Raw genomic sequence first — 21,993 nt, 5'->3', positions numbered from 1 at the left:
ACAACTATTCTAGTCTAGAAAAGCATATTGTGGAGGCAACTTGGCAAGGCCGGAAAGGTGGCTTCCCAGCGACGGATTTGTGACTTCCGGATACCGTAGCGTAGCTTGAACATAGGGCTGCAAGATGCAAGTAGCGGTTGGGCCTCACCATGGCTTGTGAGTGTCCCAAAGAGCGTGTTACTTATGCTTGGTGAGATAGCAAACTAGTCTTGCTAGTAGAGGTATCTACAAGTCCCCGAAGTCCGCAAGCAAGAGGAGCTTCTTGGTTGGGGAGTTATAAACATGAAGTCATCAAGCATAAGTAACCGGGCGGCACGGAGCCCCTACAAGTCCCCGAACTCCGTAAGCAAGAAGTGACTCGTTAACCTGCACAACAAAGATAAAAAAATAGGCATATGTAGAATGCTTGTTGCATTGGGCAACAAATGTGAGTTGCATTGATATGCGTTGGCATATATGAACGTATGGGGTGCGTGATACATGGTCGTGTGAGCATATGGATTGCATATGATAAATGTGTGACGCGCGCAAGGAGACGAACGAAGTCGAGTTTGACGGGGTTACACTCGTGAGATGTAAGTTGCATGAGTGCCGCGAAGGTATGCATTTGTAACTCATGAATGATGACCGCACGTACGGTTGTGTCTGTTTGGTTTTCGCTCGTATTAATGGAACGCGAAAAGAATTTGATTTGTCGCGGTCGGTAAACGACGAATGGTAGAAAAATTCAATGTGGTGTCGGGAAGGCGTGAGCGGTGAGCTCGTGAGCGGAAGCTCAAGGGTGCCGCGAAGGCATGAGCAGTAAGCTCGTGAGCGGAAGCTCAGGGGTTACCGGGAAGGCATGAGCGGAAGCTCGGGGTGCCGCGAAGGCATGAGCGGTAAGCTCGTGAGCGGAAGCTCGTGGTGCCGGGAAGGCATGAGCGGAAAGCTCGGGGTGCCGCGAAGGCATGAGCGGAAGCTCGGGGTGCCGCGAAGGCATGAGCGGGAAGCTCGGGGTGCCGGGAAGGCATGAGCGGAAGCTCAAGGGTGCCGCGAAGGCATGAGCGGTAAGCTCGTGAGCGGAAGCTCGTGGTGCCGGGAAGGCGTGAACGGTGAGCTCGTGAGCGGAAGCTCAAGGGTGCCACGAAGGCATGAGCGGTAAGCTCGTGAGCGGAAGCTCAGGGGTGCCGCGAAGGCGTGAGCGAAAGCTCGGCGGTGCCGCTGAGGCATGAGCGCGAAAGCCTGGCGGTTGCCGCTGAGGCGAGAGCGTGAAAGCTCGACGGTGCCGCTGAGGTACGAGCGCCAAAAGCTCGGCGGTGCCGCTGAGGCACAAGCGCGAAAGCTCGGCGGATGCCGCTGAGGCGAGAGCGTGAAAGCTCGGCGGTGCCGCTGAGGCATTAACAGGTAGCTCGAGGTGATGCCTTGAAGCATGAGCGTGACTGTTGCTAATTATGTTGGGCTGTATGTACAAGTCCCCGAAGTGCCCAGTCAAGGAGGGTGTTCTTGCGGGTTGATACCAAAGCGTAGCTTTGTGCCGTATATCAAGCATAATTAGTGCGAGTGCGTCGTCCATCTAGAATTGGTTGGAGCGAACGCTTTTGCCCTTTCGGGTGGGCCCCTGCTAGGCCCTGCAAGGAGTCCCCCACTCCTGGCTATAGACCTCCGGATGGTCGGAAAATGTTTGATGAGGGGAGCTGCGTTTAAGCAGTGGGCGTTAGGTAGCGAACCTAATCTTAGATACCCAAGCGTCGGGGTTAACTGCCAGATCAATGGCTGCCGTGGGCTGTGTTAACTAGTCCCTTACTGCAATGTCGCGTAGCGGTCATTGTTATTATGAGGCGTTGCCTTACCGCTTGGCGGTTGGTTGTAGACCATAGACTCGTAAAGTTTGTATCTGTATGAAAAATGATAAACACATAGAACAAGTAATAATATTTTGTTTGAGTGTCCCATGTTTATTTAATTGAGTTGCAATTAAATAGAAGCATGGCATATGTGTATAGCATGTACTTGTAATGTGGATGCTAATATCATTTTTGCATTTTTGTAGATATGCTAAAGGATCATTGAGATCGGTATGTGAAGCATGGCATATCTAGTATGTGAGATCTAGAAAGTGTTGCCAAATCTACGAAATGTTGTAGGCATGCTTAAAAGTTATGGAAACATGTAAAGATAGATCAAGTGTGATATATTTGTAGGCATGCTTAAAGTAGTAAAAGCACGGCATTGGTATGGTAATAGCTCTAATTACAAGAGCGTAAAAGATAAGATATAGGTACTTATCTTATGCCGATTTGGAGCGAGTTGGAGTTGTGGCTTTAGCCAGCGGTGGAGCTTTGGCTAGCGGAAGCAGCTTTAGCTAGCGGAGCGGAGTATTTGACCGGCGGAGCGGGGCCTTGTCCACTGGTTGCAGGTTGGTGCTTAGCGGCAGCTTGGTGCTCAGCGAAGATAGCGGAGACTCGACGCTGGCGCTGCGGTGATGCTTGGTGGAGGCTACCCAGCGGAGCTTGGTCAGCGGATGTAATACCCCGAAAAAAATTCAAATTTAATTCCGTGGATTTTTAGAAATGATTTCACCATTGTGGGAGCGAGTACGAGGCTTGAAGAAGTTGTGGAATTAGTTCGAACGATTTAATTTTCGAAAACGAACGTTATTTAGGGGGTCTCAAAAAGTGACTTTTTATACATACAGAATTTGGGAAAACTTCCTTCATGAAAGTTGTAGAGCTCGTCGATACGATCGCGTGCATATGTGGAACGCAAAAATCGGAGTTCGTATGAATTAGTTATGATTTTTTTGAAAAAGTTTCCAATTTGGTATAAAGCTTCCATTTTTGGAAATTTCCAAAAATAAAAACAGATTTTCCAAAAATGGAAAATCTGCTGCAGAAAACGCTCTCGGCCGGAAATCGCCTTGATTTTTCGTCCGGCCATATCTTCCTCCTCCGGCCACCGATCCTCATCAAACTTCTTCCATTGGCTTCGTATGGTCCTTCCGCACCTGTCTGTGGCAGCCTTTCATGGCGGCGCGGCCTGTAGCGGCGGCGGAAAGCTTGTTCCGATTTAAGCCCGATTTTGAGTCAACGCCGATATCTTGAGTTTCCGGCCACCTTTCTTTGTGATTCTTGGCTTGATGAACTCGCCTTGAGATTCTGAACCAGTCTCCAGAAGGAATCGAAGCGAGTGGTGGACGTTTTCACGCTGATCGGAGCTCTCGCCGGATTCTGGAAAAATTCCGGCCACCGTGACTGAGTTTGGTAATTTTCGACCTCTTCTTGATGTTTTCTGATAGCAAGCCTTTAGAGTTTTTTGTTAAGCATGATGAGAGGAAGAAGAGCAGCCCGGCCCCGACACCATTGGCGGTGGTCGGCGGCGGCTCTGCCACTAACTCCGGCGGCCCTTTCCGGCCACCTCCGGGGATCAAAAATATGGTTTCTGTACATTTTCAGATTCTATATTTCAATACGATCATTTTGGTATATTACACGTAATTTTTGGATATCGTATGATTAAGTTATGAATTTTTAAGTTCGATCGATTTCGATCGTTCGATTTGTGATCTGTGAAGATCAGACCGTCTGATGGAATTGTAGATTTGATATGTTGATCGTATGACTGTCCCGATGACTTTGTGTGGTCACGGACGAAGATCCGACCGTTGGATCTTCGTATAATTGAGAAATGGTGATTCGGGAGGCGATTTGTGAGAATCCATCCGTCGGATTTTTGTATAAGTTAGAATCCGACCGTCAGATTCCCGTATATGTGTGCTTTTGAGTTGTTGGCTAAGTTAAGATCATTATTGGATTAGGTGATCGATGGATTTATTTGGCGGACGATTCGTGAGATTGTTAATTGAGCTGTTAAGAAGACGCAGCTGGATCAGAGGTGAGTAAACCTCACGTGGTTCATATTACGAACCGAATAAATTTAATTACTTTATTTTGTCGTAATTGTGTGAAAATATTTATGAAATAAATATTTGTTTTAAATCATATGGGCTTGATCAACTACGGTCCATAGGTAAGTAAAATGTATTTAAACTATAAAAATGAATTTCACGATTTTATTGTGTGGACTATAGTTGGTATTAGTGATTATCCCTGAGCGGATAATTACGTATATATATATTTATGTGGAATATATATATGGATGGTGTGGCATTGTGGTATGTGGATTATTGAATTGAATATTTACATATGTCGGAAACATATATGTATTGGTAGAATTGTTGTGATGCAAACAATATTTGTGAGTGAGTTCATATATTGTTTTTGGGTATGACTTTTCGGGAAACAATATGTCGTGGGAAATGGTATTTCTATTGTTTTGAAAAGTGTTTGAGGATTTGGGGAGTTGCAGGTTGTGATTTCTCCTTTTGGGTTGGGAAACATTTTCAGGTCCGGTATGACCATTTTAAATGTTTTAATCTGACGACCGGTGGTCTGAGGATTTGAGAGTCACAGGTTGTGATTTCTCCGTTTGATTTGTTTTAACATTTTGGGTCCAGTGCGACTCGCTTAAATGTTTTGATCTAAGGGTCAGGTTGGCCTAAAGATCCGGGGTTTGCAGGTTGCATCCTCAGGCAATATATCGTAATTACGCCTTTGGCCCGGTTAGTGATTTCGATCAGTTAGAGCTCTAGTCTGTCTGCCAACGTGTCCAGGTTGGACCGGATTTTCATAATGATTTGTTAGGTTAACATTTCCTATGATTTTGTCACGATGTGACTTGTAAGAGTCCTTTTGGTAAAAGGTGTTGAGTTTTGGATGGATTTATTAGTGTGAGTTGATGATGTTTTTAATTAATTTCCTTGTTAATTCTTTTGTTTAAATTTCTATTCTTTTTCTCTTTTCTTCTTTTTCGGTTATATTGTTTATTATCTCTATTTATTTCCTTGATCATTTCTATGGTTCGATTTCCCGTTTATTTCTCGTTTTCATTTTATTGTTTGATTTTAATGTAATCTCCTGAACTAAATTATATGCAGGGATTACTATGACTTCTGATTTTATGCGTGTTGGTTATTTCCTGAATTAATTTTCTATGCATGATTAATGTTCTTATTTGTTTAATTGGGAAGTGCAGTGATGGATGAGACTTGTAGAAAGTTGAGAAATATTATTCCGTATTGTGGGGATAAAGACATCTTGTTAAGAGTAGAGATGAGTGATTCATTTGATTTCTTTGTGTGTGATTTCAAATGATTTGGAGTTAATGATTTTGGTGATCGATTATCGAGATTGTGGTTTTCTTTGTGGATGTTGAAATTGTTGGTTGTTACTTGAGTTAAAAGTACTGTGTTATAATAAATCAACCATTCTTTCTTTTACTCATACTGGCTGTCAAAAGCTTACCGGGTTTTGTGTTGTTGCAATCCCGGTACACTATTCAAACGGTGTAGCGGATAATCCTACAGGACTGGAGAATTCAGGAAGGTGATCGAACCGTGTAGAGTAGCTGCTTTGTAATACTCTGATTTTCAGTTGTGAGGTTTGTTATGCTCATTAGAGCTTTACAATTTACTTTGTACGAGTGAGTTGTAATAATTAACTCGAGGTCTTCGAGTTTTGAATTTGAGCGTGAGTGGCGAGGTTGTTTCTGAGAAAAAAAAATTCAGAACGTTTAATTGTTTAAGTTGTTTAATTCATGTTTCGGATTTGAATTTGTCATTCAAAATTCGGGGCGTGACAGTTTGGTATCAGAGCGTAAGGTGCATATTTGGTGATGTGTCAATACTTTCCGAGTGATGGCCCGTCTGCAGCGGATCCCCATCGTGTGCTCTTCGGTATTGGCTAAGTCATTGGGTATGCGTGAGTGTTGGGAGTTGTTTAGGCCTCTAGGTCGTTTTAGGAACGTGAATACCTTCCCTGTAGTAACAACTTGGTTAATATGGATTTGTATTTGACTTATACTGTGTTTTAAGTGTTATACGTGTATTAGCCAAGCATACTATACTTCTTAGATGATGGATATTCGAAGAGGTAGTACTTAGAACCGTAAAGTTGTCTTGTAGGTTCGTATTAGAATGAGTTCAGTTACCGCGAGTTACAATCTTTGAGGAATGGGAACCTCCGGATTTAACTCTGTTGAGTCAATGAGAATTGTTTTATGGAAGTGCGGTTCTTTTGAATGTTGAAGTGTTTGGTTGAAGGCATGATGTTGACCTATGCAAGTATCGAATGTGGATACGAGTATGAATTGATAGAAATTTTGCCTTCTTAAGTTGGACGTACAAATGTTTTTAGATGGAATGGTTGAGACTTTATAAGAGTAATAAGAGTAACTCTAAGGATGTGGGTTTTTCCCAGCTGACTCAGGAAGTGTTTAGCTTTATTAATCCCTGATTCTAGCGACGAAATTGTTTGTGTTTGGTTTGACTCAGACGATACTAGCTAGACCTCGATGCGACTTAATTGATTGTTGGATTCTTTTTGAGTGATTGTTTTTATTGCATCATTATGAGAGATGTGTGCAGTAGAGTTGTTTATGGTTTTGAAAATAGTATTGGGTGACCAAGGTTCGATCCTTGGTGTTGTTGTTGGTTAAACAAAAAGAAAAGAAAACATGCACACCATCTTATTGATTTAATATTACAAAAAGGAAATTGGAACTACGCTATACTAAGCCTAATCAGTAGCTCCGGATGGGTTGAGGCTGAGCTCAAGAGAAACTGGAGATCCACGGTTGTAACCGCCTGAGCCACCGAAATAGTAATCATATGCGCTACCTTCCTCGGAAGTAGTCTTCGGGTTACCATAGACGTCCTCGCCGTGCACGGGGAACAGAGGAAGAGTTTCAAACTCCTGGCGAACTCCTCCTCGTTGTTCCATGGAAGATTGTCCTCCTGTTGTGCCAAAAGAGTTGTACTGGTATTAGTATTGAAGGGTGAGGAAGATTATGAAACAAATTTTAAGTAAATAAATCCTTCATTACCAGTAGAAGCAGTGGAACCAAAATTGAGATCAATGGATCCACCAGCACCAGTAGAACTAGTGGACCCAAAATTGATGTCAATGGATCCACCAGCTGGCCCAAAATTGATGTCGATGGATCCACCAGCACCAGTAGAACCAGTGGACCCAAAATTGAGATCAATGGATCCACCAGTACCAGGAGAACTAGTTCCCATGGGCACTTGAGCAGCCTGATTGCACCTCTTCATCTGCTTCTCTCGAGCCCTGACATTCTGGAACCAAAAATAAATGTTCTTGCCCTCAACCTGTCCATACTGTTGCAGCTGGAGACAGATCTCGTGAATATGCTCTGTAGTTGGGGTCTTAACTCCCTTGTCGTAGTAAAGATCCTTGAGGATTCTTATTTGATCTGGAGTAGGAATCCACCTGGTACGGCTTCGCCAGAAATCCGTGTTGGCACTACTCCCGGCTGCTTGGTTGTTTCCTCCATCCTCGATTTGTTGCTGGGTTTGTAGCTCCATTAGTTGCAGAGTTCGTGGTTCCATGGTGATGAGTTGAGAGGAAGTGTAAATTGAAGAACGAAGTTGTTGAGTGTTTGTGGGAGATTGACCTTAGAAGGATTAAGGTCGATGAAGGGGTATTGGAGATCTGAAAGTTCAGAGGAAAGAAGAGATCGAATCTTCAAATGGAAGAAAAGATCTGAGAGAGAAGGATTGAAGATTTGAGAGTGAAAAACTGGGGATTTGAGAAGAGAAAGGCTGAAGAGTTGAGAGAGAAAGGCTTGAGCTTGGAAGAAAATTTCTTTTCCTTTGGAGTGAACAGTCGCGTCTCCAGAATGCACCTATTTATAGAACAAGGTGAGCAGATCTCCACCGTTGGATGAACGATCTCAGAATTTGAATCCACGCGTTGGATTAAAGTCGCCCCGAAACCCGGAAAAGCTGTTGGCGCGTGTTGAGCGTGTAAGGGGACATGCCGAATCTCGAGACGCTGTGGCAGACAGCTTTCGCCGAAAGGGATCTGCTTTCCGTAAATCACGGAAGCGACGTGTCGTGGCACGTGGAGTGTACCGACAGTTTGTTTTATTCTATCGCTTATGATAGAATAAATAAAAGGAGTTGCATGGAGAATAACGAGTGCAGCTGGTGCTCTAGTGGTTGAAGAGCAAAGCTCTTGTACAAGAGGTCAGAGGTTCGAACCTTGCCTCTCGTTTATTTTTATTATGTTCGCTTATGACATAATAAGTATAACATTTGTACACGTTATATTAAGCACAACTTGTGCTCCAGTGGTTGGGGACAAAACTTTCGTGCAGCAGGTTAAGGTTTCGAACCTTGTCTCCCCCTTTATTTTATTTATGTCGCCTATGACATAATAAATATAACGCGTGTGCATATATTAATGAAAACAGCTCTTGCTTCAGTGGTTGGGAGCAAAACCTTCGTGTTCGAGGTCGGGAGCTCGAACCTTACATCATACAAATATTTTTGGATCTCGTATATGCTCGATATACGGACGTATATACGGTATGCATACGTATATACGGTATGTACGGTATTCATACATATATACGGTCGGTATGATATACATATGGTATGTACGGTATGTATACGTATGTAAAGTCGATACGGTATACCAACGGTATGTACAACTTCATACCGTAGCCGAGCTGAAAGTTGGTGGGCCGAGTTTCCAGCCCAAATGTTCGGCCCGAATGTTAAGCCCAAATGGAAGCCCAATGTTCAGCCCAAATGGTCAGCCCAAATGGCCGGTTCAAATGCTTAGCCCAAGGATTGGGCAAGCCCAAGCTATCATTACTGGGAGTAAACGCGGGTTAATGGACCCTCCCAGAGCCCACAAGAAGGCCCAAGTGGCCCATAATGAATAAGAAGACGTTGTGGAGGTGTTTGAATTTTATAAATTCATGATTTAGTGAAGCAATGTTTTCTGCACATTGTTTTGTGTGCTTAAGTTTTGGCTAATGTTGGTGGTTAAACTCTAACCTATGTTTTCTTGTTCTGGAGTGTTGTGTGAGTGGTAGGTTGTTTGAGATGGAATGAAGATCTCGTTTCCAATTATTACGACGCAGGAGAGCATGGACTGGATTTGAGAATAAGATAGCCTTACCTGATTGATAGGTAGTGCGCTTAAATTTCGGGACGAAATTTCTTTAAGGAGGGTAGATTGTAATACCCCGAAAAAAATTCAAATTTAATTCCGTGGATTTTTAGAAATGATTTCACCATTGTGGGAGCGAGTACGAGGCTTGAAGAAGTTGTGGAATTAGTTCGAACGATTTAATTTTCGAAAACGAACGTTATTTAGGGGGTCTCAAAAAGTGACTTTTTATACATACAGAATTTGGGAAAACTTCCTTCATGAAAGTTGTAGAGCTCGTCGATACGATCGCGTGCATATGTGGAACGCAAAAATCGGAGTTCGTATGAATTAGTTATGATTTTTTTGAAAAAGTTTCCAATTTGGTATAAAGCTTCCATTTTTGGAAATTTCCAAAAATAAAAACAGATTTTCCAAAAATGGAAAATCTGCTGCAGAAAACGCTCTCGGCCGGAAATCGCCTTGATTTTTCGTCCGGCCATATCTTCCTCCTCCGGCCACCGATCCTCACCAAACTTCTTCCATTGGCTTCGTATGGTCCTTCCGCACCTGTCTGTGGCAGCCTTTCATGGCGGCGCGGCCTGTAGCGGCGGCGGAAAGCTTGTTCCGATTTAAGCCCGATTTTGAGTCAACGCCGATATCTTGAGTTTCCGGCCACCTTTCTTTGTGATTCTTGGCTTGATGAACTCGCCTTGAGATTCTGAACCAGTCTCCAGAAGGAATCGAAGCGAGTGGTGGACGTTTTCACGCTGATCGGAGCTCTCGCCGGATTCTGGAAAAATTCCGGCCACCGTGACTGAGTTTGGTAATTTTCGACCTCTTCTTGATGTTTTCTGATAGCAAGCCTTTAGAGTTTTTTGTTAAGCATGATGAGAGGAAGAAGAGCAGCCCGGCCCCGACACCATTGGCGGTGGTCGGCGGCGGCTCTGCCACTAACTCCGGCGGCCCTTTCCGGCCACCTCCGGGGATCAAAAATATGGTTTCTGTACATTTTCAGATTCTATATTTCAATACGATCATTTTGGTATATTACACGTAATTTTTGGATATCGTATGATTAAGTTATGAATTTTTAAGTTCGATCGATTTCGATCGTTCGATTTGTGATCTGTGAAGATCAGACCGTCTGATGGAATTGTAGATTTGATATGTTGATCGTATGACTGTCCCGATGACTTTGTGTGGTCACGGACGAAGATCCGACCGTTGGATCTTCGTATAATTGAGAAATGGTGATTCGGGAGGCGATTTGTGAGAATCCATCCGTCGGATTTTTGTATAAGTTAGAATCCGACCGTCAGATTCCCGTATATGTGTGCTTTTGAGTTGTTGGCTAAGTTAAGATCATTATTGGATTAGGTGATCGATGGATTTATTTGGCGGACGATTCGTGAGATTGTTAATTGAGCTGTTAAGAAGACGCAGCTGGATCAGAGGTGAGTAAACCTCACGTGGTTCATATTACGAACCGAATAAATTTAATTACTTTATTTTGTCGTAATTGTGTGAAAATATTTATGAAATAAATATTTGTTTTAAATCATATGGGCTTGATCAACTACGGTCCATAGGTAAGTAAAATGTATTTAAACTATAAAAATGAATTTCACGATTTTATTGTGTGGACTATAGTTGGTATTAGTGATTATCCCTGAGCGGATAATTACGTATATATATATTTATGTGGAATATATATATGGATGGTGTGGCATTGTGGTATGTGGATTATTGAATTGAATATTTACATATGTCGGAAACATATATGTATTGGTAGAATTGTTGTGATGCAAACAATATTTGTGAGTGAGTTCATATATTGTTTTTGGGTATGACTTTTCGGGAAACAATATGTCGTGGGAAATGGTATTTCTATTGTTTTGAAAAGTGTTTGAGGATTTGGGGAGTTGCAGGTTGTGATTTCTCCTTTTGGGTTGGGAAACATTTTCAGGTCCGGTATGACCATTTTAAATGTTTTAATCTGACGACCGGTGGTCTGAGGATTTGAGAGTCACAGGTTGTGATTTCTCCGTTTGATTTGTTTTAACATTTTGGGTCCAGTGCGACTCGCTTAAATGTTTTGATCTAAGGGTCAGGTTGGCCTAAAGATCCGGGGTTTGCAGGTTGCATCCTCAGGCAATATATCGTAATTACGCCTTTGGCCCGGTTAGTGATTTCGATCAGTTAGAGCTCTAGTCTGTCTGCCAACGTGTCCAGGTTGGACCGGATTTTCATAATGATTTGTTAGGTTAACATTTCCTATGATTTTGTCACGATGTGACTTGTAAGAGTCCTTTTGGTAAAAGGTGTTGAGTTTTGGATGGATTTATTAGTGTGAGTTGATGATGTTTTTAATTAATTTCCTTGTTAATTCTTTTGTTTAAATTTCTATTCTTTTTCTCTTTTCTTCTTTTTCGGTTATATTGTTTATTATCTCTATTTATTTCCTTGATCATTTCTATGGTTCGATTTCCCGTTTATTTCTCGTTTTCATTTTATTGTTTGATTTTAATGTAATCTCCTGAACTAAATTATATGCAGGGATTACTATGACTTCTGATTTTATGCGTGTTGGTTATTTCCTGAATTAATTTTCTATGCATGATTAATGTTCTTATTAGTTTAATTGGGAAGTGCAGTGATGGATGAGACTTGTAGAAAGTTGAGAAATATTATTCCGTATTGTGGGGATAAAGACATCTTGTTAAGAGTAGAGATGAGTGATTCATTTGATTTCTTTGTGTGTGATTTCAAATGATTTGGAGTTAATGATTTTGGTGATCGATTATCGAGATTGTGGTTTTCTTTGTGGATGTTGAAATTGTTGGTTGTTACTTGAGTTAAAAGTACTGTGTTATAATAAATCAACCATTCTTTCTTTTACTCATACTGGCTGTCAAAAGCTTACCGGGTTTTGTGTTGTTGCAATCCCGGTACACTATTCAAACGGTGTAGCGGATAATCCTACAGGACTGGAGAATTCAGGAAGGTGATCGAACCGTGTAGAGTAGCTGCTTTGTAATACTCTGATTTTCAGTTGTGAGGTTTGTTATGCTCATTAGAGCTTTACAATTTACTTTGTACGAGTGAGTTGTAATAATTAACTCGAGGTCTTCGAGTTTTGAATTTGAGCGTGAGTGGCGAGGTTGTTTCTGAGAAAAAAAAATTCAGAACGTTTAATTGTTTAAGTTGTTTAATTCATGTTTCGGATTTGAATTTGTCATTCAAAATTCGGGGCGTGACAGCGGAGGAGACCAGCGGTGGTGGGTTAGCAGAGATTGTCCGGCGGAGGCAAGCTAGCGAAGGCAGGCCAGCTGAGGTAGTCCGGCGGTGATACCTAGCGGGGTATGCTCAGCGGAACTTTTCCCAGCGGAGGGTGGCGGAATGATTTTCCAGCGGTGGGTGGCCGAATGGAGGCCGCTGGCGCCCTGGTGTGCTAGTGGAGGAAGAAGCAGTTTCCGCTGGTGGTGCCTAGCGGAGGAAGTCCGGCGGAAGGAGGCTAGCGGAGGCAGGCTAGCTGAGGTCTGCTGGCACTTGATGGTGATCTGCCAGCGGTGAATCTCAGCTGCAGACTGTGACCAGCGGGGTTTGTCCGCGAAGCTTTCGGTCAGCAGAGCTCTTGGTTGGTCAACGGAGGCATGACGAAGGTGTGATGAAGTTTCGCTGGCCGCAATCTATCAAAGCTTGGAGGAAGCTCCTGGCGGAATGACAAGCCAAGGAAGAGATTGGGTGGCCAAAGAATTTTTCCGGGTGTCCAGAGTAAATTGACACCCATAATTTTTTTTTTTTTTTTTTGAGTAGGTCATCGTTGACCTTTTGAGATGGGAGTTGACCAAGCATTGACCGGCCCCGATTTGATGTTGAACGAGCGTTGACTCGACGCTTACGGGTCAAAGTTCGTGGTAGGTGACGAAGCCTTTGTGTTGGCTTCCCACAGACGGCGCCAATGTTAACGTTAGTGACCGAGGGGGTCTCTAGTTAGCTTTAGAGAGAGAGAGAGAGAGAGAGAGAGAGTGACACGAGATGTATAGTGGTTCGCCTCCCGACTTAGCGAGAGACTACGTCCACTTGAATGTTTAACTATGTGTGTTGAGCCTTGCGGCCCAAGGGGATTACAAAAGATGTAATGGGATGGTGTTTAAGTGGGAGGAGGCATTCCTTTTATAGGTGAAGGAATGCTTCTCCTTTACATGGTTTTCGATGTGGGACAAGCAAACAACTATTCTAGTCTAGAAAATCATATTGTGGAGGCAACTTGGCAAGGCCGGAAAGGTGGCTTCCCGGCGACGGATTTGTGACTTCCGGATACCGTAGCGTAGCTTGAACATAGGGCTACAAGATGCAAGTAGCGGTTGGGCCTCACCATGGCTTGTGGGTGTCCCAAAGAGCGTGTTACTTATGCTTGGTGAGATAGCAAACTAGTCTTGCTAGTAGAGGTATCTACACCTTGTGAGCCCAGTTTTAGGGTTGTATAAAGTTGTATAAATATGCCTCTGTATGTTGATTGGAAAAGTGTGTGAGAATTTATCCTCAAAAGCTTCTTGTTCTCTAAAGCTTTTTGTTCTTTAGAGGTTCTTAGTTTCAACTGCTTGACCCCCTCCTAACAAAATTTTTGGCTACGTCATTGGCTCTTCATGGCAGGTCATGCTTTTCCATTTCTTACGCCCTATGTTTGCATGCTGACATTAATTGCATGTCTCCTTCATCAATTCATGACAAAACTCCAAGCACCATCAGACCATCTTGTCCTACATTTGTTTCTCATCTTCAACAAAAAATGCTATGTTCTATAGCTCTATCATGTAGCTATACCATTCTTCAATTAATGGGTCACCAAAGCAATAATTTCTCATGCTTTCTTCACGTGTAATCCACCACGTGTTTTACTCTCCTCCAAATGAGGAGGGACTGACCTATCAGTGATAATAACCCCATACAGTCAAATAAAACTGCCTACAGAAGTATCTCTTGCATCTTTTCTATAAATAACAACTAAAGTCTAAAGTTATCGATCTTGTAGTTTTCTTGTGGTCATCCAACACTATCCTCTCATTCAACACTATTTTCTTTGTAAAGGTTTTGATTATCAAGCCATGGCGTTGCCAGTCTCCTTAGTGTTTCAGGTTAATCGAACCCAGCCACAACTTATAACTCCGGCGAGGCCAACTCCACATGAAACAAAGATGTTGTCAGATATAGATGACCAACAAGGCCTTAGGTTTCAGATACCAGTCATCATAGCCTACAAGAACAATCCTTCAATGTCGAACCGAAAAGACCCCGTTCCAATGATCAGGGAAGCAATAAGTAAAGCATTAATTGGTGTATTACTACCCTTTGGCATGTAGGCTCCGGGAAGGGCCTGACAGAAAGCTTATGGTGGATTGCAACGGAGAAGGTGTCTTGTTCGCTGAGGCTAATGCTGACGCTACTCTGGAGGAAACCATAGATGCTATTCGACCCCCTTGCCCTGTGTAAGAGGACTTCCTATGCAATGTCCCGGGCTCGGATGGCATTCTCGGTTGCCCTTTGTTGTTATTTCAGGCAAGTCAACAGATACAATTAGTTATTTCAAATGGCTAAATATTGGTTACTATCCTACAATTTGGGTTTAAAATCAATTCAGTGTTTGAACTTTTAATTTCATCAATTACACCCTTGTACTATCATTATTCGTCTAATAGATCATTCCGTCAATTAACCGTCAAATGGAGCCGTTAACTCACTAACGTGGCCTGCCAACTCAGCTCAGGTGGGGCTCACACGAAAGGTAAAGTTCCCAAATTGACCCTGACTCTCTTCTAGGCTTCTCAACCTCCTTTGATTTTCCTTCTCCTCCATCCTTATCTCCTTGATGAGTTCTTCACTCTCCCCATATCCAATGAAACCCACTTCCACCGCTTCTTTATGAGGAGCGTTTTCTTTTTTCTGTTATGTTTTTCTTTTATTCAACAATTAGAGTTATGGGTTAGTGGGTTATCACCAACACTCCAAGCTTTTGATCTTCATCTCGCCTCTCAATCTCACACATTGTGGTGCGCTATCGCCGTTGTCCTTAATACACTTGTGGAACTGCCAGTAACTAGCATAACAGTGCCACGCAACTATGGTTATGTTCGTCTTCAACCTCCTCCTTATAGCTAGGTGGTGGCGAAGATGACCGCGACGGCGGAGTCAGTGTCGGTTTAGGAGGAGCTGATTTGATGGAGCCGTACTCAATGAGCAGGCCGAGGAGCTTGCTCTTCCCAAGCCACCTTATTCACATTTCTACTTCTCATCTTGTCATGCGGATCCCCTTACGCACCTGACATAGCTGAATTCAATCGATCTAGATCACAATCTGTTCTTTCTATGGTGTGTGTTCTATATTATGACATTTGCAAGTGCCTCATGTCTAATACTTTCATAAACAGAATTAGGAATTCTATTTATTTTATTTTTTTCACACTGAAGGTCCACCTTCAGAACTATTAATACAATCATTTGCAGAAATTAGGTAGATATGGAAAGGATTTTACTTTTTTTTTTCTTACTGCAAAACAAGCAGTGTGTGATTTAGAATTGATCGAAGTTGATGTTTTTTGGTTTGAAGATGAGGAATTGAATCCATCAGGTTCTGTGTTTCTGATAGAAGAATGATGGATTGAGAAGTATGTGATAAATTGAAGAAGAAAGAGCCGAAAACTTGAGTAATTATTAGTAATTAGCAGCAGCCATGAATTTTTTTTTTTTTTTAGAGGAGCAGTATTGATCAAATTTGTAAAAAATCCAGTGTCAATTTGGGAATTTTCCTTCTATGTGGGTCCCCACCAGAGCTGAGTTGGCATGCCACCTCAGCGAGTTAACAGCTCTATTTGACTGTCAATTGACTGAATGACCTATTGGACGAGAAATGTTATTGCAGGGGTATTTTTGATGAAATTAGAGGTTCATGGACTGAATTGATTTTGAACCGAAACCACAATGTAGTAACTACTAACTAGTATTTAGCCCTATTACAAATTTTCATAAAAAAAAATAAAAAAAATTAGTTATTGCAAGTTATTACTTATTACCAGCTAGACTATGTCCTCCTTTTTCTGTTTTTCATGCAGCACAGTACTAAACTAAAATTTGCTCTAATAATGATAACAAGAACATAAAGATAAAAATCGCTGACTAGATCATACTTAATTGCTAGGTGACCATCTGTTTCATATTTGCATTGCGCCTAAACTACACAATGTGTGATGCCCCTGGATTGGTCCAGTTCTTGAACACAGTAGGGGAGATGGCTCAAGGAAAGAATGCACCATCTATTCCACCAGCTAGTGTGGGAGCGAGAGGTCTTGAATGCCCGAGATCCACCACGAATTACATGTATACATCACGAATACGAGGAAATGATTGACTACTCAGATCAGGGCTCTGATGAGGCAGTAATGGTGCAAAAATCTTGAAGAAACAAGGAGATAATGGCCTTGAAGAAACATCTTCCATCACACCTTTCCAATTGCTCGACATTCGACCTTATAACATCTTGTTTGTGGAAATGCCGCACAGTTGCAATAGAACTTAATCCGGAACAGGTTGTTCGGGTTTCATGCGTAGTCAATGCACGTGGGAAGCGCAACAATCTACGTCTTCCTCTGCGTTACTACTTACTACGGCAATACATTCGCATACCCAGCTGCTATTTCGGGAGTGAAACAATTGTGTGAAAGTCTGTTGGGATATGCACTGGAGTTGGTGATGAAGGCAAAAGGTGAAATGAATGAAGAGTACATGAAATCAGTGGCAGATCTTATGGTCATAAGAGGACGGCCTCTATTTACTTTGACCGGGAACTTCATAGTTTCAGTTACTAGACGTACTGGCTTTGGAGAAGTCAACTTGGGGTGGGGAACGCCGGCATTTTCTGGACCTCACAAGGCCTTGAACCTTATTAGTTTCTTTGTCCAGCACAAGAAGGAAAAAGAGGACGGGATTTTGGTGCCAGTGTGCTTGCCATTGTGGAGTATGACGAGATTTCAGCAGGAACTCGAGAGGATGACATCTTCGGAGATGGTGGAAAGTATAAATAACACTAAACCTGCTAATAGATTAATGTCAATGTTGTAATGATTATTCCACGGCTTTAGATTGCACTAGAAAGTATGCCCGCGCTTTGCCGCGGTTTTGGAGCTAACACAACATTATTTAAGGACTAAATTCAAAAGCATAGAAAATATAGTTGACATAATCATTGTATTAACAAAAGATTTAGCCTGTTTTACAACATTAAGTAGATCATGTTCTAGTAACATCACCACCAGCACAGATGACCTCCCCTCCTGCCTGCCATGCTTCTCAGATGACCTCCACCCCTGCTTCCCTTGCTGTGCATTTGAGCTCCATTCTTGCCCTCCTTGCTGTGCATTTGAGCTCCACCCTTCCTCGCTCTCCTCAACCATTCCATTTTCACCCTACCCAATAACAAAGTTTTTCGTATTCTCAACTATCTCAACCAATGTCTCACTAACAGCTCTCGGTATCACACCTCAAGTCCTGCCGATTGTTCCCGGCACCCAGGTACCGCCCTCTTGCGCTCCCTCTCTAACTGTGCGGTTTCTGGTTGGTTTTTTCAGTTGGTCTGCCACTCTGCATATGCTGAGATTCCCTCTGAACTGGTTTCGTCCATGTCTCCTCTTGCTCCCAGCATTTGGATTATCCTCCTTGATAAGTAGTCTCAGAACCCTTGTTCACATCAAGCAATAAACTAATTAGTTTTATACTAATTAATCATCAGTAAATAAGTAATTGGTGGCCTTTGAAGATAACCTTTTTTTTTTAAAAGAGAAGATAACCATTTTATTCAATATATTTGAGAATTTTACTCCTCTCCATCTCTTTCAGAAAGTTTAACTGCAGAATGAATAACAGTAAGCATATTATAGGCGACATGACATATCTACCTTGGGCCTATTTGCTTCAGCTGCTTTCTTGGCCTCATATTCTCTCATCGCCTCTACCTTCTTCCGAGCAGTGAACTCCTCAGCTTTCTCACCAGTCACCACAACAGAGCATATTTAGCAGCACTCAAAAGGCATGGACACAATATCCACAGCCTCATGACCAGCATACCCTGCTGCTCCGGCAACTAATCTTGCAGCTGCTTTGGTTCCCTCCACTGGTGCCTCAGTTCCGTCGTGCGCTACAGTCCAACCTGCCACAGCGGCCTTGTCTTTCAAATCCACCGCAACATGACCAACATAATGCAGAGTGGTCTTACCTGCAAATACGGCCATGTCTTTAGTTTTCTCTGCTAATGGCACCATGGACTCCACCGTTTTCTTCCCTACACTTGATAGAATATCTTTTGCTGCATAGTACAGAAAAAATGAATGAAGACGTTGACAAACCTGAAAGAAAAGAAACAATTGAAACCAATTCATACTATAATTGTCCTATCCAAATTCGCATAGAAAATGATATGTTTGTTAAATTGCAGGCATATAAACAATCTCGCATTTATTTTGTTACTTATTACACTAATAAAAATGAATTTTATATCACTCTTTCATATGATGTTTTCACAATCTCAATAGATGTTCCTCTCATTTATTGCCAGTATGATACCCTCAAACTATTTGGGAATTTAAAGCCTGAGTGATGCAGCTTTTACTTGCCCAAAAGTCCAAAACGTAATATAAAATGTCAATAAACTCTTTAGGTGCAAAGAAAACACAACAGAAAATAAAAATTGCATTTCAGATTAACTGAACACATTCTGCATACAGAACATTTAAAATCTTTTTACATCATGCTAACGCCAAAGTATAATCAAAACATTTAACTGCTAAGGCTCCAAAACTTTTAGTTAGTATCCCAAGCGAGTGATCACTCAAGCATAAATATATTCCTTGCAAGCCACCATGCAGCAAACTCTACAAACCAATGATTGAGCGAAGCGAAGAAAAGTAGGTTATAAAAGTTGCACCAAGTTTACTAAATACCATTTAAATTAGAAAGGCAAGTTTTGTATGGTGTCAAGTACTTTCACTAATGCATAATGCAGCTATATGCAGTCTATGCATCTGTACCATTAAGAAGGATCAAAATTAAAGAAATAAATGGAAGGGGTATATACCAGAACCATCATTGTTTTAGTATAGTTCATGCACACACATTCTAATCTGCCACTATTTTTGATTATGTGTAGGATCTCTAACTATATCTAGAGTTATGCTTGAAATGTTACCATAGTAAACTACTCTATGCATTCATATCATATCTAGTTGTTTGTGATATACGGCCGACTAATAATATGAATAATAAAGCAGCAGATTTACATCAATTATAAGAGACCGACCCTTCAGTCCAAACTTCAGACGGTTCTTCTTGGCCTCATAAACAATATCCCTTGATTTAGTTCCAGCAGGCACTGAAATGATTATATTGACCTCTTACAGACTCTGGGTCCATGAGTATTTCTCCATATCAAGCCCATTCCCTTTGTTTGGAACTGCACATAAATAATCAGTGTTATAAAGTCAAGAATATATAACTATACTCTATGTACCTGGGGCAGCAAACACAATTAGCATTTGTATGAGAAACAGAATAAAATGCCAACAAATATATTGTGCTTCATCATTCCAATACCACAACAGTCACATTAATTTCTCCCCCCAAGCATATGGTTCAAAATCACCAATTTCTTACAAACCCCCAAATATGCCACCGAACAACAATTTCAAAATCTTCAACACAAATCACCCTAACACTTTGAATTTTGAACATATCGGTCTCTACATCCTAACACATTTCCTAAAATCCAAACATATGAAACAATCACATTGCAAAACCACAACTCATCTGCTAAAAGATTCCAAGTTCAAAACTTTCCACACTATATAAACACATTGTTCTTTACCAAAATTTCCAACCAATTCTAGAGTTCATACATTTCATCCCATTATCTTCCACACTATACAAACACATTGTTCTTCAGTAAAATTCCAAATGAACATTTCAATTTACACACCTCATTCCTAATTCCCCAACAATCAATCAAAATCACAACATCATACCATATAACTAAACACAACAAAAAGTTTATATCTTTGAAATCAAAAAGCTCATGATCCATACCTCTCTTTCCACTCTTCTCCTCCTCCTTGTCCTTCTTCTCCTCCACCACCTTGGCCTCCTCCTTGGCCTTGACCTCCGCCTCCTTCTTCTTCTTCTTCTCCTCCTCCACCGCCCACCTCTTCTTCCTCTCCTTCTCCCTCACCGCCTTGAATATCGCCACCAGATCCCTCTCCGCCGTCAGCCATCATATTCCTTAACTGGTCGATCCAATCACTAATCCGGGGGAAAAAAATCACCAGTAAATATTGAATTTATCAAAGAAAAACCATAATAATTGACATATAAACAATGATCAAAGATCCTAAATCAATCATATATGAAGATTTGTTGATAAAGTTCAAGCCCATACCTCTCAAGAAATCTGATCCCTGAGCTTATCCATGCAAGGAAGATCCGAGCTTGAGCACGAAGCACCAGACCTTTCACCCTTCTTCTCATCTTCTCCTGTTTTCTTTTCTACATTCACAACAACAATTTCAGGTCTATCTTCTCGTTCTCACTCTGCCCATCAAAATACTCAAATTTCAGTACAAAAGAACAATGAAAGGAAGAATTTGAGCATTTAAATTTCAAAACAGGGAAGAAATCAAAAAACCCAAAATGGTCTGTACCTTCTTCATTATCAAGGTCAAGAACAGCCACTGGGATTGAAACCGAGCTCTTTCACTGAACTCTCCGCTTTCTGAACACCCACAAAATCCTGAATCAAACAAAAAAAAGAATATAATTTCAATGCTTCCAATTAGACCACTTCAACAATTAATACCTTCTTGATGAATTGATGGGTGGAGCGTTGGACCTAAAAACAGATCGACTCTTCATCCCAACAGCCATGGCCGCCGTCGATTTGAATCTGGGACGGAACATGCAGCTGTTCCCACTTGGGCACCGATACTCTCTCTCTCTCTACCTCAAGCATCGATTTCAATTCCCCTCATTCTCTCTCTCTCTCTCTACCTCTGGAGCGAAGAAGAAAGACACCGACGTTTTGAGACGCTAGACAGGAGCACTTCCTTTGCCATCTCTCTCTCTCTCTTTCTCCACCCCTGTGTGGAGCGAAGAAGCAAAGACACGATAGCACGGAGCAGTACGCCAGGTGTGAAATAGCATGCAGGGGCAAAATAGACTTTTCACATAATGGCTCGGCTCGAGCCGTCACTGTTCATAAGCCGATGAACAGTGCGTTGAGAATTAGTATATAGTAAATGTCCATGTTAATAAAGGATCCTATAATATTATAGATGTAAGAATGTCTTTAATTATTTGAACAAATGTATTGAATGATACACAATTACACATATATTGAGTTAATGGAAGATCTCGGTTACACACATTAGTCCAGGTTCTGTCTCTTTTTTTTTTTCATTATTAAAATCAAGAGCTGAAGAAGATGAATCTGGGGCATTTGGAGTATAACTCTATCTATACTATTACTAAGAGAAGAGGGTCTGTTAGCCAAAATCAAAAATTTTGACAGAAATGACCTTAAAAGATTAAAAAACTTTGAGAATTAATTAAATCATAAAGACAATCATGACATTTACAAAATATACTTTTATTATTAAAAAAAAAAAAAAAAACCCAGAACCCAACTTTTACTCCCACTATCTTCTCTCTGTAATGACAGTCTTCTTTTTTATTTTTGAAAAAATAAAATAAAAAATATTTACACATACAGAGCATGTGTGGAGAATGACTAGTTACTATTAAGCCAACAATGTCCCTTTAATTTTATTTAATTTCTTTATGGGAAACTTTCTAGCGGTGATCCGTTTGTGGGCAAAGGGGCTGCTCAGTTTTATTTCACCTTTTTATGAGAGGCATTTACGCCAACAAATTGTCCGTTAGTGCAAGTGTGAGGTTTTTT

At 41.5% G+C, this 21,993-nt stretch overlaps 1 protein-coding gene, 3 long non-coding RNA genes and 1 pseudogene across 11 annotated transcripts; 3 read left to right on the top strand and 2 right to left on the bottom strand.

Annotated features, from left to right (window-relative positions):
* The first annotated feature begins 3,040 nt into the window (after positions 1 to 3,040).
* Positions 3,041 to 5,582, top strand: LOC133740636 (uncharacterized). The gene is made up of 3 exons (XR_009861346.1): positions 3,041 to 3,239; positions 3,794 to 3,870; positions 5,387 to 5,582. It is a non-coding gene; the product is annotated as an uncharacterized LOC133740636 (long non-coding RNA).
* A 956-nt stretch (positions 5,583 to 6,538) lies between these two features.
* LOC133739396 (protein WUSCHEL-like) lies at positions 6,539 to 7,654 on the bottom strand. Its single transcript, XM_062167180.1, has 2 exons — positions 6,919 to 7,654; positions 6,539 to 6,829 (listed from the first exon to the last, which is right to left on the bottom strand). The coding sequence occupies exons 1-2, from the start codon at positions 7,442 to 7,444 to the stop codon at positions 6,612 to 6,614; spliced, it is 744 nt and encodes a 247-aa protein (XP_062023164.1). The 5' UTR covers positions 7,445 to 7,654; the 3' UTR covers positions 6,539 to 6,611.
* A 1,450-nt stretch (positions 7,655 to 9,104) lies between these two features.
* LOC133736806 (uncharacterized) lies at positions 9,105 to 12,165 on the top strand. The gene is made up of 3 exons (XR_009859743.1): positions 9,105 to 9,822; positions 10,377 to 10,453; positions 11,970 to 12,165. It is a non-coding gene; the product is annotated as an uncharacterized LOC133736806 (long non-coding RNA).
* Positions 12,166 to 14,050: 1,885 nt separating this feature from the next.
* Positions 14,051 to 17,140, top strand: LOC133713967 (alcohol acyl transferase 1 allele GSa-like; annotated as a pseudogene).
* A 78-nt stretch (positions 17,141 to 17,218) lies between these two features.
* On the bottom strand, positions 17,219 to 21,184 carry LOC133713977 (uncharacterized). 8 transcript variants are annotated; one of them, XR_009848388.1, is made up of 8 exons: positions 20,926 to 21,184; positions 20,738 to 20,826; positions 20,476 to 20,627; positions 20,127 to 20,339; positions 19,345 to 19,497; positions 18,265 to 18,394; positions 17,948 to 18,198; positions 17,220 to 17,729 (listed from the first exon to the last, which is right to left on the bottom strand). It is a non-coding gene; the product is annotated as an uncharacterized LOC133713977 (long non-coding RNA). The 8 variants fall into 8 exon arrangements; XR_009848389.1 differs by having other exon boundaries at positions 17,221 to 17,729; positions 18,265 to 18,354; positions 19,325 to 19,497; XR_009848384.1 differs by having other exon boundaries at positions 17,224 to 17,729; positions 18,265 to 18,354.
* Positions 21,185 to 21,993: the final 809 nt, after the last annotated feature.

The sequence above is a fragment of the Rosa rugosa genome, chromosome 1, assembly GCF_958449725.1.
Source record: "Rosa rugosa chromosome 1, drRosRugo1.1, whole genome shotgun sequence".
Classification (NCBI taxonomy): Eukaryota; Viridiplantae; Streptophyta; class Magnoliopsida; order Rosales; family Rosaceae; genus Rosa; species Rosa rugosa.
The sequence above is the reverse complement of the archived record's forward strand: the minus strand, read 5'-3'. Positions and strand labels throughout refer to the sequence as shown.